General features: G+C 43.2%; 1 protein-coding gene across 1 annotated transcript; it reads left to right on the forward strand.

The window, feature by feature from the left end:
• The first annotated feature begins 18195 nt into the window (after positions 1–18195).
• On the forward strand, positions 18196–19572 carry LOC147709801 (uncharacterized). Its single transcript, XM_086928237.1, has one exon. The coding sequence runs from the start codon at positions 18196–18198 to the stop codon at positions 19336–19338; it is 1143 nt and encodes a 380-aa protein (XP_086784363.1). The 3' UTR covers positions 19339–19572.
• Positions 19573–19895: the final 323 nt, after the last annotated feature.

Genomic DNA, 19895 nt, shown 5'->3' on the forward strand with positions numbered 1-19895 from the left:
GGTTATGCAACACGATTGAAAATGGATTGAATGCTCTTATTGAATGGCATACATTAGCCATTCTAAGATAATTATGTCATTCAGTATAGACCTCTTGTTGCTGTCCCCTTTTGAACTACATATTTGACCTAAACATTTTTTATCCCCTCTCGAGAGAGAGCGATACGTTGTGTTATGTGGTTAGAAAATCACTCGGCTGAGTGTTTTTTCATATTGCATGATTGGTTGCTAAATTGTTCGTACGGTTTATTTGTTTAAATGTGGATGGGAAGTTCAGCAGTCTTGAGCTGCGTTTCTGGACACACGGCTGTGTGTACTATTTTGAGCGTTTGGATATGTTTCATGTTGCTTTGTTGGTTATTAAGTTGGCACTGATTTGAGTGAGTCTTTCACTATATAAGGGGTGTCATTGTATATACATTTTGTACGAGCATTATGTGGTCCGATATTCAAGATACATTACAGTATGGCCGCCATTCATTTGCGCATTTTTATGCTGTTGTTTTGCTGTTTTTTCGTTACTTTTTTCGTTAAAATGAGGGTCACATGTTTTGTACATGTTTAGTCCGATTTATTATTTCAGGTTTTTACATGGAACGCTTTTTTACATAAATGCTTTTGTTAGCGGGGATCGCATATACGTTTGGATATTGTTTGGATCCACTTCAAGATGGCCGCCAGGTTAGCTGGCTTGTGACGTCATTTTCTTACGGCGTCTTAACTATGGTGCTAGCGTCTTTCCGGTGATTCCTGGACATTCTGTCGGGCGTTCCGAAACTGAGTACTGCCGGTTTCCCTGCTGCTTAAGTAAGAATTTCTATGTTTAATAGATGTTTCCTTTCTCTATTCATCATTTATTTGTCTGAAGACTAATACCAGTATGTAATAAAACCTCCAGGTTGTATGGTGGCTTACCGTGACGTAAGTTACTTTTGAGTATTTTACACTTGGTGTTATATCTACTTAGTTGTTGGTCGAATGTGACGCACACCTTGGTAATTAGGTTTCTGTTGTTATTTTATTTTATAGATGACCAGTCTGGCTTGTTTTGAACGTGAGTAATGTCTTTGTTGTCCACTTGTTAATATTGGGTATTTACCAACCTATTACAACATGCTTAATGCATTGTTTCATTCCTCACTAGATTATGACTGGGTCTGATTCGTGAGACATGTGAGTAATCAGAACCTGTCCGGCTACATTTTATATCCCTATGGGACATTGATGTCGTTTTTGAATTATGGTTTTGCTAGATCACTTATTGGTTTGAATTTCGCACGGTAATGGTGATGTGGTGATTGGTGTATCTACTATACGGTAGCTTATCTGGCTGCATGATGCTGGTTGTTTTTCTTCATGTTGTGAGCGGACTACATAATTCTTCTTGTACCTTAGGGTATTATTTATGTTTGTGTTATTGTGTTTATATTAGATATTCCTGTGCAACTGTTTTGTCCTAAGGATCGGTTAGCCCAACGAGGACCGAAACGTCGACGCACGACGCCTTTTTTGCATAAATCATCAAATTTATTGTAATATAATCTGCCAACTATATTGTGTTAATTCACTCAAATGTGGTCGAATCAAAGGTCCACATTGTATGTGAAAGGTGTTTTCTATACTACCACTGTATCTATTGTGACTATTCTGGTAGTATTCTTGTTGCCAGACTTTTACCTTTGAGAAAAGCTACCTGTATACTGAAAATTAAAGAATGTATATATTTTTGATACAATTATAGTAATTTTCATTGAATCCCTAGGGTTGCATAAAATTAAGTGTTCATGTTTATGACACAAAAAACAGGGAATTAGTACTTGAATGGTTCCTTCAGGACATTTTGCTTCTACTGTTTATGATACCCAGTCCCGGGGGGATTATTGGGTGGCTCTGTTCTATTACTGCTTTTAATTTCCAACACATTTTTATTGTTGCTGCTTGACTGACCGAATGTTGGTTTATTACCCCGAATTCCAAGCGGACTTGTGCTTGAGATGTAAACTGCGGAATCCGAAAGATTTGTTTAAATGGCCTGATTGTTGAAGATTCAGGAAGTTGGCATCTTGGCCTTTAAATAGTTCAGAGCCATAAGTAAGGGTTGGGAGGAACTTGACAGCAATGACTTTTAGAAGATGGGAATTTGATGGACACTTTAATTGAAATGTTAACATGTTTAATGCAAATCGTAATTTATTTGCTTGAGCCTTTCAGGTGATTAAATGTTCTTTAAGTGTGAACCTTGAATCGACCACTACTCCCAGGTTTTTATAGGAGGCACTCTGCTCTATTCCGTTCCCTGCTTCATACCACTTATATTTTATTCTGTTGGGCACTGTGTTTGCTGAGAAACACATATCCTTGGTTTTGTTATAGTTAAGAGACAAACCAAGCTTCTTAGAATATTCCACCAGCTTTGTGATCAAGTGTTGTAGGCCCACTGGGGTCTGGATGCTTAAAATGATGTTGTCTGCATACTGAAAACGTCTTATTTTGCAGTGAGCAATCTTCGGGGGTCACTTTGGACTTCTGATAGCCTCTTGTCTAGGTCTGCGGTGAAGATGTTTCAAAGACTAGGAGTCAGCACGCGCTCTTGCTTTAAACCGATATGCGTTGGAATCCTTTCTGTAGTTCTTTCCCCGTTACCTAGTTTTATCTGAACCAAGGTCAATGTATACAAATTGACGATGCCCGTAGTTGCAGTGGTGGAAGGCCCCATTTTGCCAACTTTTGCCACAGAAGTTCTCTAGGTACCATGTTGAACTCTGCTTTTAGGTCAACAAAGCAGGTATACAATTTGGTCGATTTTTGCTTTGCTTTTTCGACGAGGAGGTTCAAGGCCAGACGGTTCCACATCGTACTTCTACTGGGTTTAAAGCCTGTCTGTGTAACTGGGCTGATCTTACTAGAAGTGACCCATTCTTCCAGAGCTATCAGGAGATTTGATGCATATATTTTAGCTTCTACATCGATTAACGTGATCAACCTATAATTCGCCAGATCCGATGTGGCACCCGATATAAATATTGGATGTAGAACGCTACCTCTCCATGACGCTGGTATGCTGTTTGTTTGAAAATCATGGTTGAATAATGGGGTGAGAAATTCTGCCCAAAACGATTTATCTTGTTTAAAAATACCATTTGGTAAGCCATTTGGGCCTGGGGCTCCGCTATATCTGAGTTTTTTTGTGACCATTTCGACCTGGTTTATTAAATCCAATTTCCCTCTAGCGCATTAGCTGGGTGATCTTTTTTTGGTTGATGCAGTGCATTGTGATCTGTATTCGTAGCTATATTTTTGGTGTTTTCATCCATATTATTTTTGGCTAGATGGGCTGTCCAGTCTGCCTCTAGAATGTTTGTGTTATGTTGACGGAAAGATCCATTTGCTATGTTATTTATTTCCATCCAGACATTTTTGTTGTTATTTGATTTACTTGTTTCCAATAATTTTAACCAAATTTCAGTTTGTTGTGATTTCTTTAAAATCCAAACTTCTTTTTTTATATTTCTGCCTCAACTGATGGATTTGTTGCTTTGCCACTTCGCTCGTTATTCGGGCGATTCCACATAGTTTTCTCATTTCCCAATTGATTGCCCTTTTTATCACCGTTAAGGAGCTGAAAGTCTCGTAGATTACGCTCCTTAATAATCTCATTTGTCTGGGCAGGTAAACAGCCAAGAGTAGCTTACGATGTCCTCACTCTACCACCAGAGGACACTCTACCCATGTCCTCTGGCGGGATGGGTGTTCCTGACTTTAGGCTTTATGCCCTGTGCGCCCAAGCAAGTTTCTTCATTTTTGGATTCATCCCCCCTTATCAGCCTCACGTCGCCATTGAGAAGGACATGGCTTCGCCTTGGCCACTGTCAACAGCTTTGTTTGCGCCCGCGGTACGCCCTCGGGCCGAGGTTGACACAGTCGCTATGCTCCGATGAGCCTGGTCTGGCCTGCTTCGGGTGTCTGACATCTCCCAGCTCTCAGCAATCACCCAGACTTTCCTTCACTTCAGGCCTCCAGCATGACCAGGAGGGCGGAGCGCCTGGACCTGACGAAGGTGGAAAACCTCTATCCAGAGAACACCTTCTATAAGTTCCCTGACGCCTCGGGCCGCAGGACATGCTCCTGTTTTACCAGCTTCGCGCCACGTGCCGGAAGCTGCATCCCACTTTTCCTCAACCCCCACCTAACATGCCGGCTCTGGATCTTAACTATACCCCCCTCATCCCCGCACAAATTAGTCACTAAATTATACACCCTCACCCTTGTGTCCGCCCCATCTCCTCTGATCGTGCTCGGGAGGCATGGGGTGCTGATCTCGGCATCCTCATCTCGCCAGCCGACTGGCTCTATTGCTGTAATCAGACGAAGAAGCTATCCCCAAATTACCGGCTTCGTTTGATTCATTTTAAATACTTGTATAGGCTTTACCGCCCCCCGGTGCAGCTCTATAGGCTCGGGCTCACTCCTGGGGATGGTTGTGTGCGCAGTGCAGCTCCTGTGGCGGATTTCGCTCATCTTTCTTGGCTCTGTCCCAGGGTCTCAGAGTTCTGGCGGGCGGTATGTTCGGTCATTTCTGACATCACCTGCGCCACCGTGTGTCCGGATCCACCTCTGTGCCTACTCAAGTTCTGTCCTGCCCGGGTGCCTCTTCTGTGATGGAAATTTGGAGTTCAGCATCACAATCATATTTTCTGAAGTTACCCTTGGCTGTTTCAAGTTTTGTTCTTGTGTGGTCGCCAGTACATTTTTTAAAGTAATTCATTAATTCACAGCTGATTTTGCCATTCCACGCTAGCATTTTTAGATTTTACAGACTGGGGACTTCCCACAAATCATTGCTTTCATCCGCTTTTGAGATATGCATATGAAAATCAATTGACTGCGGGCTGTGATCACTCTCTAGTCTATGAATTATTTGATAACGAGAGACCAATTGTAAAAGCTCGATGTCCACTATTGTGTATTCTATGGCAGAGTGTGCCTGCTTAGATATTCTGGTTGGTATCGCTGGTTGATCATCCAGAAGACAACCGTTCAAAATTATCATCCCTATGTCGGCTAATTTTGAAGAGCAAAGTTTGCCATGGCGATCTTTTTTGCGATAATTTGTAATTACTGGGGGAATCCTTTTCCCTTTAAATTTAATTTGTTGTTTCTCTTGTTCTTGGTCCACTTGAAGTAAGAACATATTAAATTTGCCTGACAGCACAATACCTGCCTGTGGAAAAGTGGATTGCAATGATTTGAGCAGCACTTTAAGGGTCATGATTTTCTCCTGTTTTTCATTTGATGCTGGGTGAATATATATGTTGCATATAATTTAAAAATGTTCCTTATTGTTATGTGGCAAACCATTAAGAGAGTCTTGTGATGGTAACATTTTTATACATTGAATCCGAGTTTGTCCTAACTCGATCAATTCGTAGGACCAAGGTATGCTTGTGCTAAGGTAAATTGATAGACTCACACATGGTCTCCCAGATGGTTTACCTTTAGTGGCGTGTTGATGAAAAATTTAAAACCGTTAATCGACGTGGGTGCCATAGGCCAGGTTTCCTGAAATAGTAGAATGTCAATTTTTGTATACAGCACTGGAGTCAAGCACCACTGGAGTCAAGCTATCCAGGCTGATGAAGGCTGATAGCCAGAAACCAGTCCTTGGATGCTTGAATCCGGTCCAGGAAAGACATGGCTTGGCAGTTCGGGCTGGACTGTTCCCATGAGGCACAGGGCCAAGGCTGATTTGCATATGGCCATGTCTGACCTGGGGTGGTGTGGAGTGCAAAAAAACGATGGATTTAGGCCCAGATCTCTGTACTGGGGTGAATGTATGACATTGTTCTGCATTCTGTCCATCAATTGTTGTTTTTGCATTTGTCACACCGAGTGGGATGGGTATGCTCAGGCGTGAGTCCCATGCTCTCCACACCACTGGAGTCAAGCTATCCAGGCTGATGAAGGCTGATAGCCAGAAACCGGTCCTTTCAATGCTTGAATCCGGTCCAAGAAAGATATGGCTTGCCAGTTCGGGCTGGACTGTTCCCATGAGGCATAGGGTCAAGGCTGATTTGCATATGGCCATGTCTGACCTGGGGTGGTGTGGAGTGCAAAAAAACGATGGATTTAGGCCCAGATCTCTGTACTGGGGTGAATGTATGACATTGTTCTGCATTCTGTCCATCAATTGTTGTTTTTGCATTTGTCACACCGAGTGGGATGGGTATGCTCAGGCGTGAGTCCCATGCTCTCCACACCACTGGAGTCAAGCTATCCAGGCTGATGAAGGCTGATAGCCAGAAACCGGTCCTTTCAATGCTTGAATCCGGTCCAAGAAAGATATGGCTTGCCAGTTCGGGCTGGACTGTTCCCATGAGGCATAGGGTCAAGGCTGATTTGCATATGGCCATGTCTGACCTGGGGTGGTGTGGAGTGCAAAAAAACGATGGATTTAAGCCCATATCTCTGTACTGGAGTGAATGTATGACATTGTTCTGCATTCTGTCCATCAATTGTTGTTTTTGCAATTGATAATCCAAGAGCACAGTTTTAAATTACATATTCATGCCTCGAGTGGTCGAAAGAAGAATTTTTCCGGCTTGACTGGCTGCTTCTGATGCAACTTGATGGATGATGCGTAGCTTTAACGAAACTTCCTGGGCATCTACTGTGCATCCTACTGGCCCCCCAAGTAATCCGCTATCCGTTGACAATCTTAACTCGGCTGTTGTGCATAGAGGGCCAGGGTATCGTTTTATTTCTGTTGTTCTTATTTCAATTGACCATTTGGCAAAAAAATCTCTGTGGCTCCAAAATTCCTTTGTGACTTTTGGATCGCTCCAAGTTACAACCGTCATTTCTCTCCATTTTACATTTGGGAGTGTTTTGAATAGAATACTTTCAGTGTGGTTTGTATTTATGTGTTTTAATGTTTCAAATGAATTTGCAAGCTTTAATATTGCACTACGATTAAGAATGTCGTGGTGACCTCTAGAATTGTAGTATGGAATCAATTCTAAATCTACTAAACCTTCTGGGCAATTTTGTCCTTCATGGTTTTATGGTCAATCGGCTCTATGGCGATGTAGACCTGCAGAAATTCCACTAATTATTGTTTCTCCTGAGGGCATTTTCCCCTCGGTTGAAATTTGGGAGCAAGTTGTTTTTATCACAACAGGTTTGGTCATATCTATTTTGATTTTTGGAGTTTAACTTGGTCTACTGATGATGGAGAATGATAGATCTGAATTTCCAAACCGGACCTGGATTTCAGTGATTGCAGCGATTCAACCATAGTTTTACTAATTTGGGCTTTTGATTGTTTGAGGAAATATTGGGATATACTTTGTTGTTCTACTCGTGGAATTTGCAATGGTGTGCCATCTTCTTTTTGATCTTTGGTGGAAGGGAATGATTGCCAGACGTCTTTGTGACTTCTTTTCTGTGTTGTTGAATCAAATGGAGAAATATTTGTTACACAATGATCGAGTTGATGTCTATGTTCCAAAAACTTTTCAGAATAGCGCATGTTTGCCTTATTACCCACAAATCCATTTCCAGGAGTTGTTTCTCGCGGGTTCGTATGGTGGCCACTGAAGTGGGATGGCTCTTGGGCCTGTTTTTTGGAAGTCTGTGCTATATCTTAGCTCCTCTTTTGCTTATTTTGCCTTGACTTTCTCAGCCTCTTGTATTCCCGTTTTGTTAGTGGATTACAACGGATTTTGTTGCTGTGATTTTAAAGCTACTGCGTCAAGAAATGGGTAGTCACGTTGATAATTGCTTTGGTGATTATTTCGTATTGACGTATTATTTGAAGTTTCTGTCTGCTTATCTGTCTTTGAGTCTCTTAGGGTGTCATCCATTTTCTCCGTGCTTTCCAAAGTTCCCTGTGGAATAAGGAGGTTCTGTTGATATAAAGCTATTTTAGTGGAAGCACTAACAGCAGGTGTGAGGATATCTGTTGTTTTTTTACTTCTACCAGAATGTCTGTCAGAATCGTCGGGATGGACTTGAGTTGATTCCTGGTGCTGGAACATTGGCATTCGTGGTACGTTGTATGAGGATCTTTCTGCACCCGCTCAATTATGGAATTTAGTTCTTGGATTTGTCTTTCTATGCCAGAAACAGAATGCTAATCTGAGAGCTCGCCATGTTGGATGTGGATCTAGCTTGGGAAGACATTCTTGTTATTGGATCCTGCAGTACAGTTGTTCTGTCATGAACTCGGAAACCTGGGGAAATTAGGGAGTCCGTAATTTTTTAGTTCCTCCCTGCTGGTTTTCTTATTGGCATTGGTAACACTGTTGGTAACACTGTTGGCGATGCTATTGATGGTAATTCTGGATTTATTTTGTTGCTTCTGTAGGTGAAATAAGGACGGATTTGCTGATTTTCCTTCTGTTCTGGCAAGCTTTTTTCTTCGGCTTGACCTCGGTTCTAGTTCTCCCAGATCTCATATCTTGTGACTACCCTAGAGGCTCCCTCTTCCCCCTCACTCGCCCTTTATACTACCTTTACTCCCTTTGCTTCCTTTACTTCTTAATTCAGGGTTCGCCACTTGCGGGAATGTTCATAAAATTGACCGGTGGCTGAGCTGCCGCACCCGGTCCTAAGCTTCAAAATTGACTGTGTGAAGGTAAAAGTGAAGGTAGGGAGGAATGGGGGAGTTTTGGGGAGAAAGTCAGAATAAGCACTCCAAGGGCAAGAAGGGGCAGGAGCAGGGCACTCAAGCAGACCGCAAGCTGCACCCAACCTAGTTGGGCCGCTTCTGTAGTCTGCTGGGCTCAACACGCCGCGGCCGCCTCTAAAGACGGCCACGCTCTCTGCTCTTGCTCACCTCTCTGCTCATCTTTGTTATAATGGGTGTAGTGGCTGTTAGGCTCCGGATCACAAACCCCAAAATTTCCTCTAATGCCCCCAAATGCTCTAAACGCTCGATCTTTGTTTGGCCTGCTGACCTGTTGTCCTGTTGGCATCCTGTGCTCTTTGTTGGGTTGTTGAGCTGCTGCACGCTATTATGCGGTGTAAGCTGTGGCTGTGGGTTGAAAGCTGCTTCACTTTTAGTGCTTTTTACACACTTGCTCACTTGTTGTCACACAGTCCACCGGCTGCACCCGACTGTGCCTGTAACCGCCGCCCCCGCAATGCGCTACAGGACCTCCATAAAGGTACGTGAGTTTGGGGTAGCCGAATGTGGACCAAGGCAGCACCGTAATCAGTAGGCAACACGATGCGGTGCGATGTTCGCTCGCTCACCTCGCTCGCGCGCCTCCCATCAGACGAGGAGGGCCGGGGCGCTGTAGGAGTATTTTCAGGTATTGCGGGGGTGTTTGCTGTCATTGTCGGCTGCCCTCATGGACACCTGCTATTTTGCAGCAAGCAGGAGCCGTGTCAGGAGCCGTGAACCAGCCGAAAAAAAAACCATTGCGAGAGGGTGCGATGATCCAAGAACCTGTTCTCGCTCCTCACTCCGTCCGCCGTCTGTGCACTCAGATCCTGAACCAGAAAAGACAGTCTCAAGGCTTACAAATACACGATGCACACAATAATTTGCTAATAAAACAGGTAAGTAGCAGGAATGCACAGTGGTCGCTAGGGGGAGACCAAACCATATAGTAAAATATTGGAATGCAAACCATGACTCTAGTCAGAACTATACCCAGAAGAGGTAGATGTGCAGGGGACCCAAGGAACCACCCGAGGTAAATAACGAGGAAACCAAACGGAGGCCGTGTGTAGAGTGAGATCACAACTGCATGCTCAATTCAAGTCAATGGGTAGGTCACGGTTGCAACTTTAAAGAAGGACCCTTCCCAGTGGACCCTGAAGAAACCCAGTGGAAGGCAGTGGGTTGGAGAGCCACTGCACCCCTGGATACCCTAGAAACCAGGAAACCTACTCCAGTGAAGGCTGGTGCATTGGTGCGAAGTAATGTCGAAAACCGCAGTCTAACTCAATGGTGGACTTCAGGATGATTCCGCTGGTGAAGAAGGTGAAAGTGTCTGGTGGATCCCAAAGGTGGATTCATAATGAGAAGTAACTGCAAGCAGAGGATTCAGAGTCTTTGCTACTTAGGAGTGGCCAGGAGGCACGGAAGACGGATGCCGACCGATGTCTGGTGTTGCAGGAGAGTTGATGGTGACCTGCAGCTGTGTGTACTCTATGAAAGTACATGAGCTGTTCACCAGCTGTCCCACGTCAGATGTCGAGAGCTGAGGGGTCGGTGTCCATCAGGAACACCAACAAGCCTTGGCAACTGCAAACAACATGGCAAGCGAAAAAAGGTGCAGTGTCGGGACCAGCAAGGTCCAGGTGACTCACCATAAGCAGGGGAGTCAGAGTAGGCCCTGAGCAATCAGGGGAGCCCACTGGAGTCAAAGAAGACCCTCGAGGACCCACAGGCCAGAGCACAGGAGCCGCAAGAGTACCTCAAGCAGCTAACTAAAGATGAAGGCCTATGGTGCAAGAGTTGTGGTGATGATGAAGAGCTTGGCTGCAGGGGATGCTTGATGTTGGAGCTTCTTAGAGCCTGTAGATCTTTGAGGAGGAGCCAACAACGCTTTGCAACAATAAGTCGTCGCAGTGCACAGGGGTTGTGTTCCAGAAGTTCCGACGAAGAATACTGGACTCCAACTTGGTGAGAAGACAGTGCAGGTCTCGAGGGAGTTGCAGAACCACCACCTCTGCTGCTGAGTCTTTCAGAGTACACGGGAACCCCGGATCAGCAGATGGTCAGCTTCTTCACTTCAAGGGAGATTCCTTCAGATGTCTAGGATGCCCACAGTCCTTGTGAGGATCCTGTGTGGAGCACAGGTACAGATGTTGCAGCAGACTTGCAGGGCAACAAGACCCGCAGCAGCAGGAGTTTTCCCAGTTGCAGTCACGGTGCCCAGAGCAAAGTCCAGAGTGCCCAGACGGTCGAAGATGAAGTGGTGTCTTGATGTGAATCTTGTTCCATGATGAATCTAGGGACCCACCCGCCGTTAAGCCCTTAAGTACTGTAAGGAAAGGGTTAGGACAATTCAGGGGTCCCTTCCAGAGGATGGGCTTGACAGTGAGGAGGATAATCCTATGCCCTTTGTCCAGTTTCACACTAGAGTGAGAGCCAACTGCTCCCTGAACTGGTTTGAACTGGAGTATGCAGGGAGGGCACCAAGTGTGCCCTTCAAGCATTCTCTGTGGCCCTGGCAAGTGCCCCCACCCTGCCCCAATACACTAAACCCTGTCTGGGAGGTGGTCACACCTCTCTGTGACAGGCTATCTATTCTGCCTTCCCCTGCTTGAGCTTGGCTCAGCAGCAGAAGAGTAGAATCGTGCCTCTGGTCGGCAGCAGCCCTAGTTTGCTGTCCGGTTCCTGAAGACTGGGACAGGGAGCACTGAGGGCCTCCCAGAACAGTGCATGGAATCATACCTCCCACAATGTTTATGGTGTGGGGGGCACGATTCCAACATGTTTGATAATAGATATGACAGGGTTCGTTACAGCCAGTTTAGAGATGGTCATCTCGTAATGACACATGGCCACTCTATATATCATAATGGCTGATGCACTTACAACCTGGGAGAATGAACTCTGAAGGTTATTGGGGTGTCCCACTCATTCGGGGGCACCCTCACACTTAGAAATGACCACCCTGCCTTCAGGATTGAAAAGGCCAGCTTCAGGTGTGATTTATAGGTTTTAAGTGCCGTGAACTCCGATATAGGGAAAAATATATCTGCTATAAGGGGTGCTAGCACCAGTTTACACAGGCTGCAATGGCAGGCCGGTAGTCACAGTTTTTGTAGTCTTCCATGGGTGGCATAATACATGCTTCAGCCCATGGGGGACACCTAGTGCACCTATGCCCTGGGCCCCTCAGTACCATAAACTAGGGACTTATAAGGGTGCACCAGTATTCAATCTGGGATCCACCCAAGTACTCACCATATCCAATTTAGGTGAGAAAGCACCGAGACTGGTGTCCTGATTAGCAGTATCCCAGTCAGACTAGCTAGTCAGAAACAGCATAACACAAGGAACACAAGGCAAAAAGTGGGGGCACCATGAATGCAGACCCTAATTTCCTACTGGAGCAAACCATATTTGTGTCACGGTGTGAAGACAAAATGACCACCAGAACCTTTGAAAAGCAGGGTTTGACTCACACCCACAAGGCCAAGCAGTAACATCAGTTGAGGCAAATCGAAACAAAAAAAATACGATCAGCTTCTAAATCATCGTCCAACTGTTAATCAGCCTAAATATTGAGTGAACGTGTAGAAGATGTTTGTGCCATGTTGATGTTTACCTCAGAGAAACATGCATGTTGGACTGCCTGCATGTGAGGAAAAATGTGAGTCGAGGAAAAGTTGACATGCCAAACACAAAACTAATGCAAAAATTGTTAAAAGATTACATTGGAAATAAATGAATGTTCGATACCCTTTATCATCGACATTGGTGCCTGAAGAGAAATGTAATCAGGGACACTGGAATTATGCAGCAGGAGAGGGCTAAATTATGTGGCATGGTTGAATAATTTATGCAGCAAGAAAAAGCAAATTATCCAACATAACACACATTTTATAATACTATTAGTTCGTTTTTTCATCATTTTTAAAGTTAGTAACACTGTTGGCATTGGCTGTACCAGTTGAACATCCGACTATATCAACAGAGCAACAGAAAGGTGATCAGTCCGTCTTTGCCAAGGGCCTTCCACTGTGCTGTAGGATATGGTGTTGCATTTTGAGGAACTTGAACCATTTGAGCTAGAAACAATTTTTTATTAAAATTTGCAGATTATTCAACAGATGATAGATTAAGTGGCGGATACGGTAAATCTATATTTAAGTGAAAATCACAATGTGCAAAAGTGTATTCTTGCCTTGATTTAAATAAAGCTTTTCATCAGTTGGAACTCGAAGACAGTTGCAGGTACATTACAACCATTTTTACACATGTTGGTCAGTTTCAATACAAAAGACTAATATTTGGGATGTCAACAGCTGCAGAAATGTTTCAAGACCTCATTCGACGTATCCTGCAGCCTGTTGTAAATGCATTCATTTAAGGCGATGACATATTGGTTTTCGGAGCTACACAGAAGGAGCATGATAATGCTCTCATAAAAGTACGATTTTTGTTTACTGATGCAGGTTTGACATTAAACGCAGACAATTGTGAGTTCCATAAAATTAAGCCTACTTTCTTTGGCCATATCTTTGACACCTGATCCTGCCAAAGTACAAGCACTATCAAATGATGATTCCCTACAAGGTGTTTCTATGCCCTTTAATGTCCAGTTACTGTTCCTGATGCATAAAAGACTTTGCATCTGTAAGTGCTCCATTACGAGAGTTGGCAAAAACAAATGTTTAATATAGGGGGTCATACAAATGCATGAAAAGTTTCAAGAAAATTAAACAATCCATTGAAAATGCTACTGAAATGGCCTACTTTAACCCAAAGCTTCATGCAGAGGTTGTTTTTGATGCTAGCCCTGGTGGGTTAGGTGCCATTCTTGCAGAGCACAGTGTGCAGCCAAATGCACAAAGGGAAATAGTGTGGCAAATCCCAGTAGATGTTTACTCAGACAGAACGTGCTTACTCACAACCTGAGAAGGAACGATTAGCTGTGGTTTGGGGCTTTTGAATATTTCTATGTCTTCCTGTATAGAAGGCCTTTTACGCTGGTAACTGATCATCAAGCTTTACTGACTATCCCTGGCAACCCAAAAGCCAAGATGCCTCCTCATATTGAAAGAAGGGGATTACGATTGAAGGATTACAGTTAATCAATTGCGCATCATCAGGAAAGGATCTAAATCCTGCTGATTTATTTTTCCAGAGTACCTATACAAGGTCAAGGTACTCCATCCAAGACGGCTGAAGCCTGCATCACATTTATTGACAAACTGCACATATCAGCTGTCATCTCGTTATCCCAGACCATATTTACATATCAGGCATGAAACAAACATACTTGAACTCTCACCAATGATGGTGAATATCAAAAATGCAAACATGCCAAAGATGCACTATCCATAACTCAAAAGGAGTCGTATTGCGATGGTTGGGAATCCTATTTCCAGAGAGTCTGCGACAAAGAATCATTGAAGTGGCTGGCAAAGGACAGCGTGGTATTGTTGCCACAAAGAGAATTCTCTGAAATAGAGTTTTGTTCCCATACGTACATGAGGCGGTTGAAAAGACATTCCGGCCTGTCATTATGCAACTGCCTTTCTACAAATGTGTCAACATATGTTGAACATGTCAGAACTCCCTAAGCATGCCTGAGAGAGAATAGCTATCGATTTATGTATTCCACTCTATAGCGGTCATAATTTGCTAGTGAATATGGATGAATACTCCCTCTTCCCACTCATAGAAGATCTTTCGTCCACAATTCTTGAACATTGCCTGCCCTTTTAACAGTTGATAATTTATGCATTTTCTTCAGCATCTGAATGTAAGGCATTAGAGTTTGTTTTAAATTTAAATGTATCCATTTGTAAAGTGCCTGGTTACACCTTCGGTGTCTCCCGGTGCTAGAGCAGACTCTCAGTGAGGTGTTGACAGAAACTATTGAAGAGTATCCAGAGGTAAACAGAGGCACTTGCGGATCCCAATACTAGTTTGAGGATGGAAACAGCCATGTCTTTAATCTCTTGTGATTTTTTTTTCGCGAGATTAACTTTTTAGATCCAAAGGCAGTGTATTCCAGACCTTGGCTGCAAGGTATCCAAAGGTGCGCGCTCCCATCTTCGCTTTCTGTATGCTGGGCACAGTAACCAATGCCCTGCCTTAAGATCTTAGATTCCTTGCCGGTGTGCATGTTGTTATCATAGACTGGAGATAGCGAGGACCTTTTTTAGACAGAATTATGTCGCAGTAGCACATGCCTTAAACGTGATCCTCTTCTCCACAGGCAGCCAGTGCAGGGTTGCCAGAGCCCTTGCAGCTGTTGCTCCTTTTGGGAGGTTCAAGACTAAGCAAGCTGCCACATTTTGTATCAACTTGAGCTTGGTCGGTCATTTTGTAGATGCTCCCAGATAGAGAATGTTACCATAGTCCATCTGGGAGGTGACAAAGGCATTTACGAGTGTCTTCCTTACAGTGATGGATAAAAGGTCAAGGAGTTTTCTTAGGACCTTAGGAGTCCCAAAACATTTCCCCGCTAACTTCCGGATTTGGCTTTCGAACGTTAGTTTTTAATCAAACCAGACCCCAAGGTTCTTTAATTCAGATTTTGGGGTAGGTATTTTCCTAATGTCTTTGGCCACCATGCTGATGCCCATATCGAGGGGGCCTTTCCGACTATCAGCACCTCCGTTTTGTTACCATTGAGTTTCAAGCATTGGTTGGACATGCATACTGCTAGTTCCTCTAGACATAGAGAGAATTGGTGAGCTGTCCGTTCCGGGTTTTGAGATAACGTGACAATCAGTTGAATATCATCAGCATATGATACAACAGTCACAGTCACATAATAATTTAATACCTTACATGACCACGTTAGGTAGTCCCATGCAGGAGTTAGGCGGGTTGGAGTGCCAACGGCTAGCCCTGTGTTAGCCAATGGGGCAATTAACTTTATCCACAGCAAAACAACAATTTTGAAGTGTTACTGTTAAAATAAAACTAATATATCTTTAAAAAAAATACAGCTCCCTTCCTTAGGGCTATATAGGCCCTCCTTAGGCGAGACTTATATATAGTGTTAAGTTAAGGGATAGGCTGACTTTGCCATTGGTGTGAAAGGCAAAGTTGAACTCTCAGTGAATGCGCTGTCCTGGCAGGCTACGAGCCATTTTTTACCTTGTCACACACAGGGTGGCACAATCAATGCTGCAGCCTGAGTGGGCACCCTGCCTTACATGCCCTGGTTACCATATAATAGGGATTTATAAGTATGTCAGTCCTTGCCGATTGGGGGTATCCAATTCGACATGCAGTTTGTACAGGGTCGGAACACTGGCACTGGGGTCTAGTTCGCAGGCTTCAGGGCACTCTCAGATTAAAAAAACGCAGCATCAGTCCAGAAATGTGGGGGTGAACATGCATAAAGAGGCATTGAATTTCAGACACTTACTAAAAGTAATGTGAACAGCAGTGTAGTAACTGAATGTAAGGGACAGGCAGTCAACAGACACCCTGGGTGCAAAGGATGGGGGCATGAGAGAGACACTTAACAGAATTCATGGGCACCACTGATGCTTCCTTGCACTCTGCTGTGACTAGCACTAATAGACCGAGCATCATTCCACTTTCAGAAGCATATAGGACACATTTGTTATACACTACACCTAAGAAAAACTCTCAGACCGATTGATGAAGATAACCTTGCAAATAGAGATAGTCACTTGAAAAGATAGGTACATTAATAGATAAAATAAAAGAGTTGCAAAGATAGATATAATTAAAAAAGATTTATAGAGTTGCAAAGATAAAAGTTGCATTGATAGAGAGACAGTAGACAGGTTGATAGACAGGTAGATACATACATAGAAGGACAGGTAGATAGACGGGTAGTTCGATACACACAGATGTTGATAGTTAGGATTGCAAAGATGGAAGGCAGAGCGCAGAGCCAATTAGTAATGTAATAATAAAATATCTATAGAATCATGGCAAGCAAGTGCAATGAAAGCAAACTAGAAAGACCTAGAAGCAGGACATAAAGATTAGATTGGTTTACAAGCATAGCTGTAATCCTAAATTAAAATGCATACAGGAGTGCAGGTATAAACGCATTTCATTGTGTGCATTTTAAAAAGTGAATTACTTAATTAAGAATAGATACAAATGGACAACATCTGCTATACTCTGATAAAGCAGCAATCGGGTAAACAAAGCCAGCTACAGGAGGAATTTACAGCATCATTAGCAGGAGGCAGGAACTGATAAAGTGGCTGAAGCAGGCAGGCCACATGCTGTATTGTGTAGTGGGCGGATGCAAAATGTGAATGGCATAACAACTGACCAATGGATGGAGAGCTGAAACTGCTTTAAGTAAGTAAATTATATATGTAATTTGTAAAATAAAAGTTCCTGGCTAACACCAGACTAAAGGTATAACTGTGCATTCGTAATTCTGTAGGTGTGCACGTTTGTGGAGAAAAATGTGCATACCTACAGAATGATGTAACAGATGCCACCTCATTGCACCTTATGGTTTTCTTTTTTTTTATACTGTGCATCATTGGGAAGCTGTACGTGTAAAAGGTGAGAGTTATTGACTCTCTTACTGTGTGTTTCAAATGGATGTCGACCTCCTGTACCTTGTGTAGCTCTGGTCAGAGCCTCAGATCTCCAGAGTAAAACTATGTGGAAAATGCTCAGATCACCTGCCCGGGTCCTATCCCAGGGTCTCTGATAGTTTAAAGGACTATCTTGCAGCAGTTGCTTATGTTTCCCGCTGTTATTGGCATGCTCTGCATTGCATGGTCCATCTTGTATTATTTGTTAGGCTGTGTGATAGTAGGAAGTATTCCCTGGATAAGAAGGGATGCATCTTGTTGCTATGAATTGAACATTGTAGTGTGTCGTGCGGTGAGGGTCTCACTCGCTGAAACGGAACCTTATCTGGTGTCTTGGTTTCACCTCAAGCCCACACTCTTAAATAGAAGGGAATCCTGGAAGGATGATATGCCCTTACTCTGCCTACTGCATCTTTACATTGAAAGTGTAATCTAGAATTTCTTCATCGCGCCTGTCTATATGGACAGGTAAGTCTCATTAAATGGCAATAGATTTTTCTGATGGGCGCTGCATTTAAGCTTATTCAGTGTTTCTTTTTCTTAATCTAACAGGTGAAACAAATGCAGTGATGAACAAAAATGGTAAAGGCATTAAACATCACTTGTGTAGGAAGTGATGTAAAAACTGTATACGTCTTTCCTGGAAGGCTAATGCCTCACCAACGTCTTTCTGCAGCAGGAAACCTACACTGCCTAATGAGGTCTTTACTTGGCTTTTAGAAATCAGCTGCTGAACATTGAAGACATAACACACTGAGATATTGAAGCACGTCTGAGGTGCTCATTACAAAGGAACCTGGTATCAGAAAGAACACACAGGAGAGAAGTTAAATGAATATATAGATTGTGACAAATCTTTTATTAGACCGAGAAACAGCAAGTGCATCATTCGAAACTTCCTGCTAGAAAAAAACATATAGATGGACTGACTGTGGAAAAGTGTTCTTTGCAATGAAAGACCTAATTAAGCCTCAGAGTGTCCACATAGAGGAGAAACCATATCAATGTACAGAATGTAATGAAGTGTTTCGAATCAAGAAGACTCAAAATCGGCATCAAGAATTCCACACTGGGGAGAAACCGTATGAATGTATTGAATGCTGTAGGGCATTCATTAGAAGGGAACAACTAGAGCTTCACCAGAAAGTCCATACTAGGGAGAGACCATATCGTTGTACAGAATGTGACAAGGCGTTTACTACCAAAGGAAACCTAGGAAAACATCTGAAAATCCACACTGGGGAGAGACCGTATGAATGTAGAGACTGTAATAAAGTGTTCAGATGGAAGGCAAATCTAAAGGAGCATCAACAAATCCACACTGGGGAGAGACCGTATGAATGTACAGAATGTGACAAGGCGTTTACTACCAAAGGAAACCTAGGAAAACATCAGAAAGTCCACACTGGGGAGAAACCATATGAATGTACAGAATGTGACAAAGCATTTATTACCAATGGAGACCTATGGCGACATCGGAGTGTCCACACTGGGGAGAAACCATATCAATGCGGAGAATGTGAAAAGGCATTTGTATCAAATCGTATGCTACAATGGCATCAGAAAACCCACACTGGGGAGAAACCATTCCACTGTACAGAATGTGACAAAGCATTTATATCAAATCGTATGCTGAAGCACCATCAAAAAGTCCACACTGGAGAGAGGCCATTCAACTGTTCTGAATGCGAGAAGGCATTTATTTTTAAGTCTCGTCTAAAGCAACATCAGAGAGTCCACACTGGGGAGAAACCATATCAATGTACTGAATGCTGCAAGGCATTTATAACCAAGAGAACGATGAAGCAACATCAGAAAACCCACACTGGGGAGAAACCATATCCATGTAGTGAGTGTGACAAAGCATTTATAAGAAATAATGAGCTGAAGCGACATCAAAAAGTCCACACTGGAGAGAGACCATTCAAGTGCACTGAATGTGGGAAGGGCTTTATTATAAAGGCACGTCTAGTGCAACATCAGAGAGTCCACACTGGGGAGAAACCATATGAATGTACGGAATGTGCCAAAACATTTATTACAAATGGAAAGCTAAAGCAACATCAGAAAATCCACACTGGGGAGAAGCCGTAAGAATGTATGGAATGTGACGAGATTTATTTGTAAGCCAAATTTGATTCAACATCGTAAGGTTCACTTAGGAGAGAAACCATATCAATATACTGAAAGTCACCGAGCATACGTAACAAATGGAGAGCTAATGAAACATCAGAAAGTCTATGTAGAGAGAAATCCTGTGTATACACAGAATATGTTAAGGTCTTCCATAGGAAGAATAAGCTAATACAGCATCAACAAATCCACACTCGGGAGAAACAATATTAATGTACAGAATGTGACAGCATTTTTAACAAATGGACAGCTAACCCAACCTCAAAAGTCCAAACTGAAAACTACACTGAATGTGGTGATACAATTATTTAAAAGAGAGAGTTAAAACAACACCAGCAAGTTCACACTGGGGAAAAAACTGTATGAATGTGACCACGTGTTCCTAATGATGTACCCTTATGAATGTACAGAAAGTGGCAAATGATTTATTAGAAGGGCATAGCCAATACATCATCAGAAGGTCCTCACTGGGAGAAACCATATCAGTGCACTTCCTGTGACAAGGCATTTGTTAAAGA

Source organism: Lissotriton vulgaris, chromosome 6 (assembly GCF_964263255.1).
Source record: "Lissotriton vulgaris chromosome 6, aLisVul1.2, whole genome shotgun sequence".
Classification (NCBI taxonomy): domain Eukaryota; kingdom Metazoa; phylum Chordata; class Amphibia; order Caudata; family Salamandridae; genus Lissotriton; species Lissotriton vulgaris.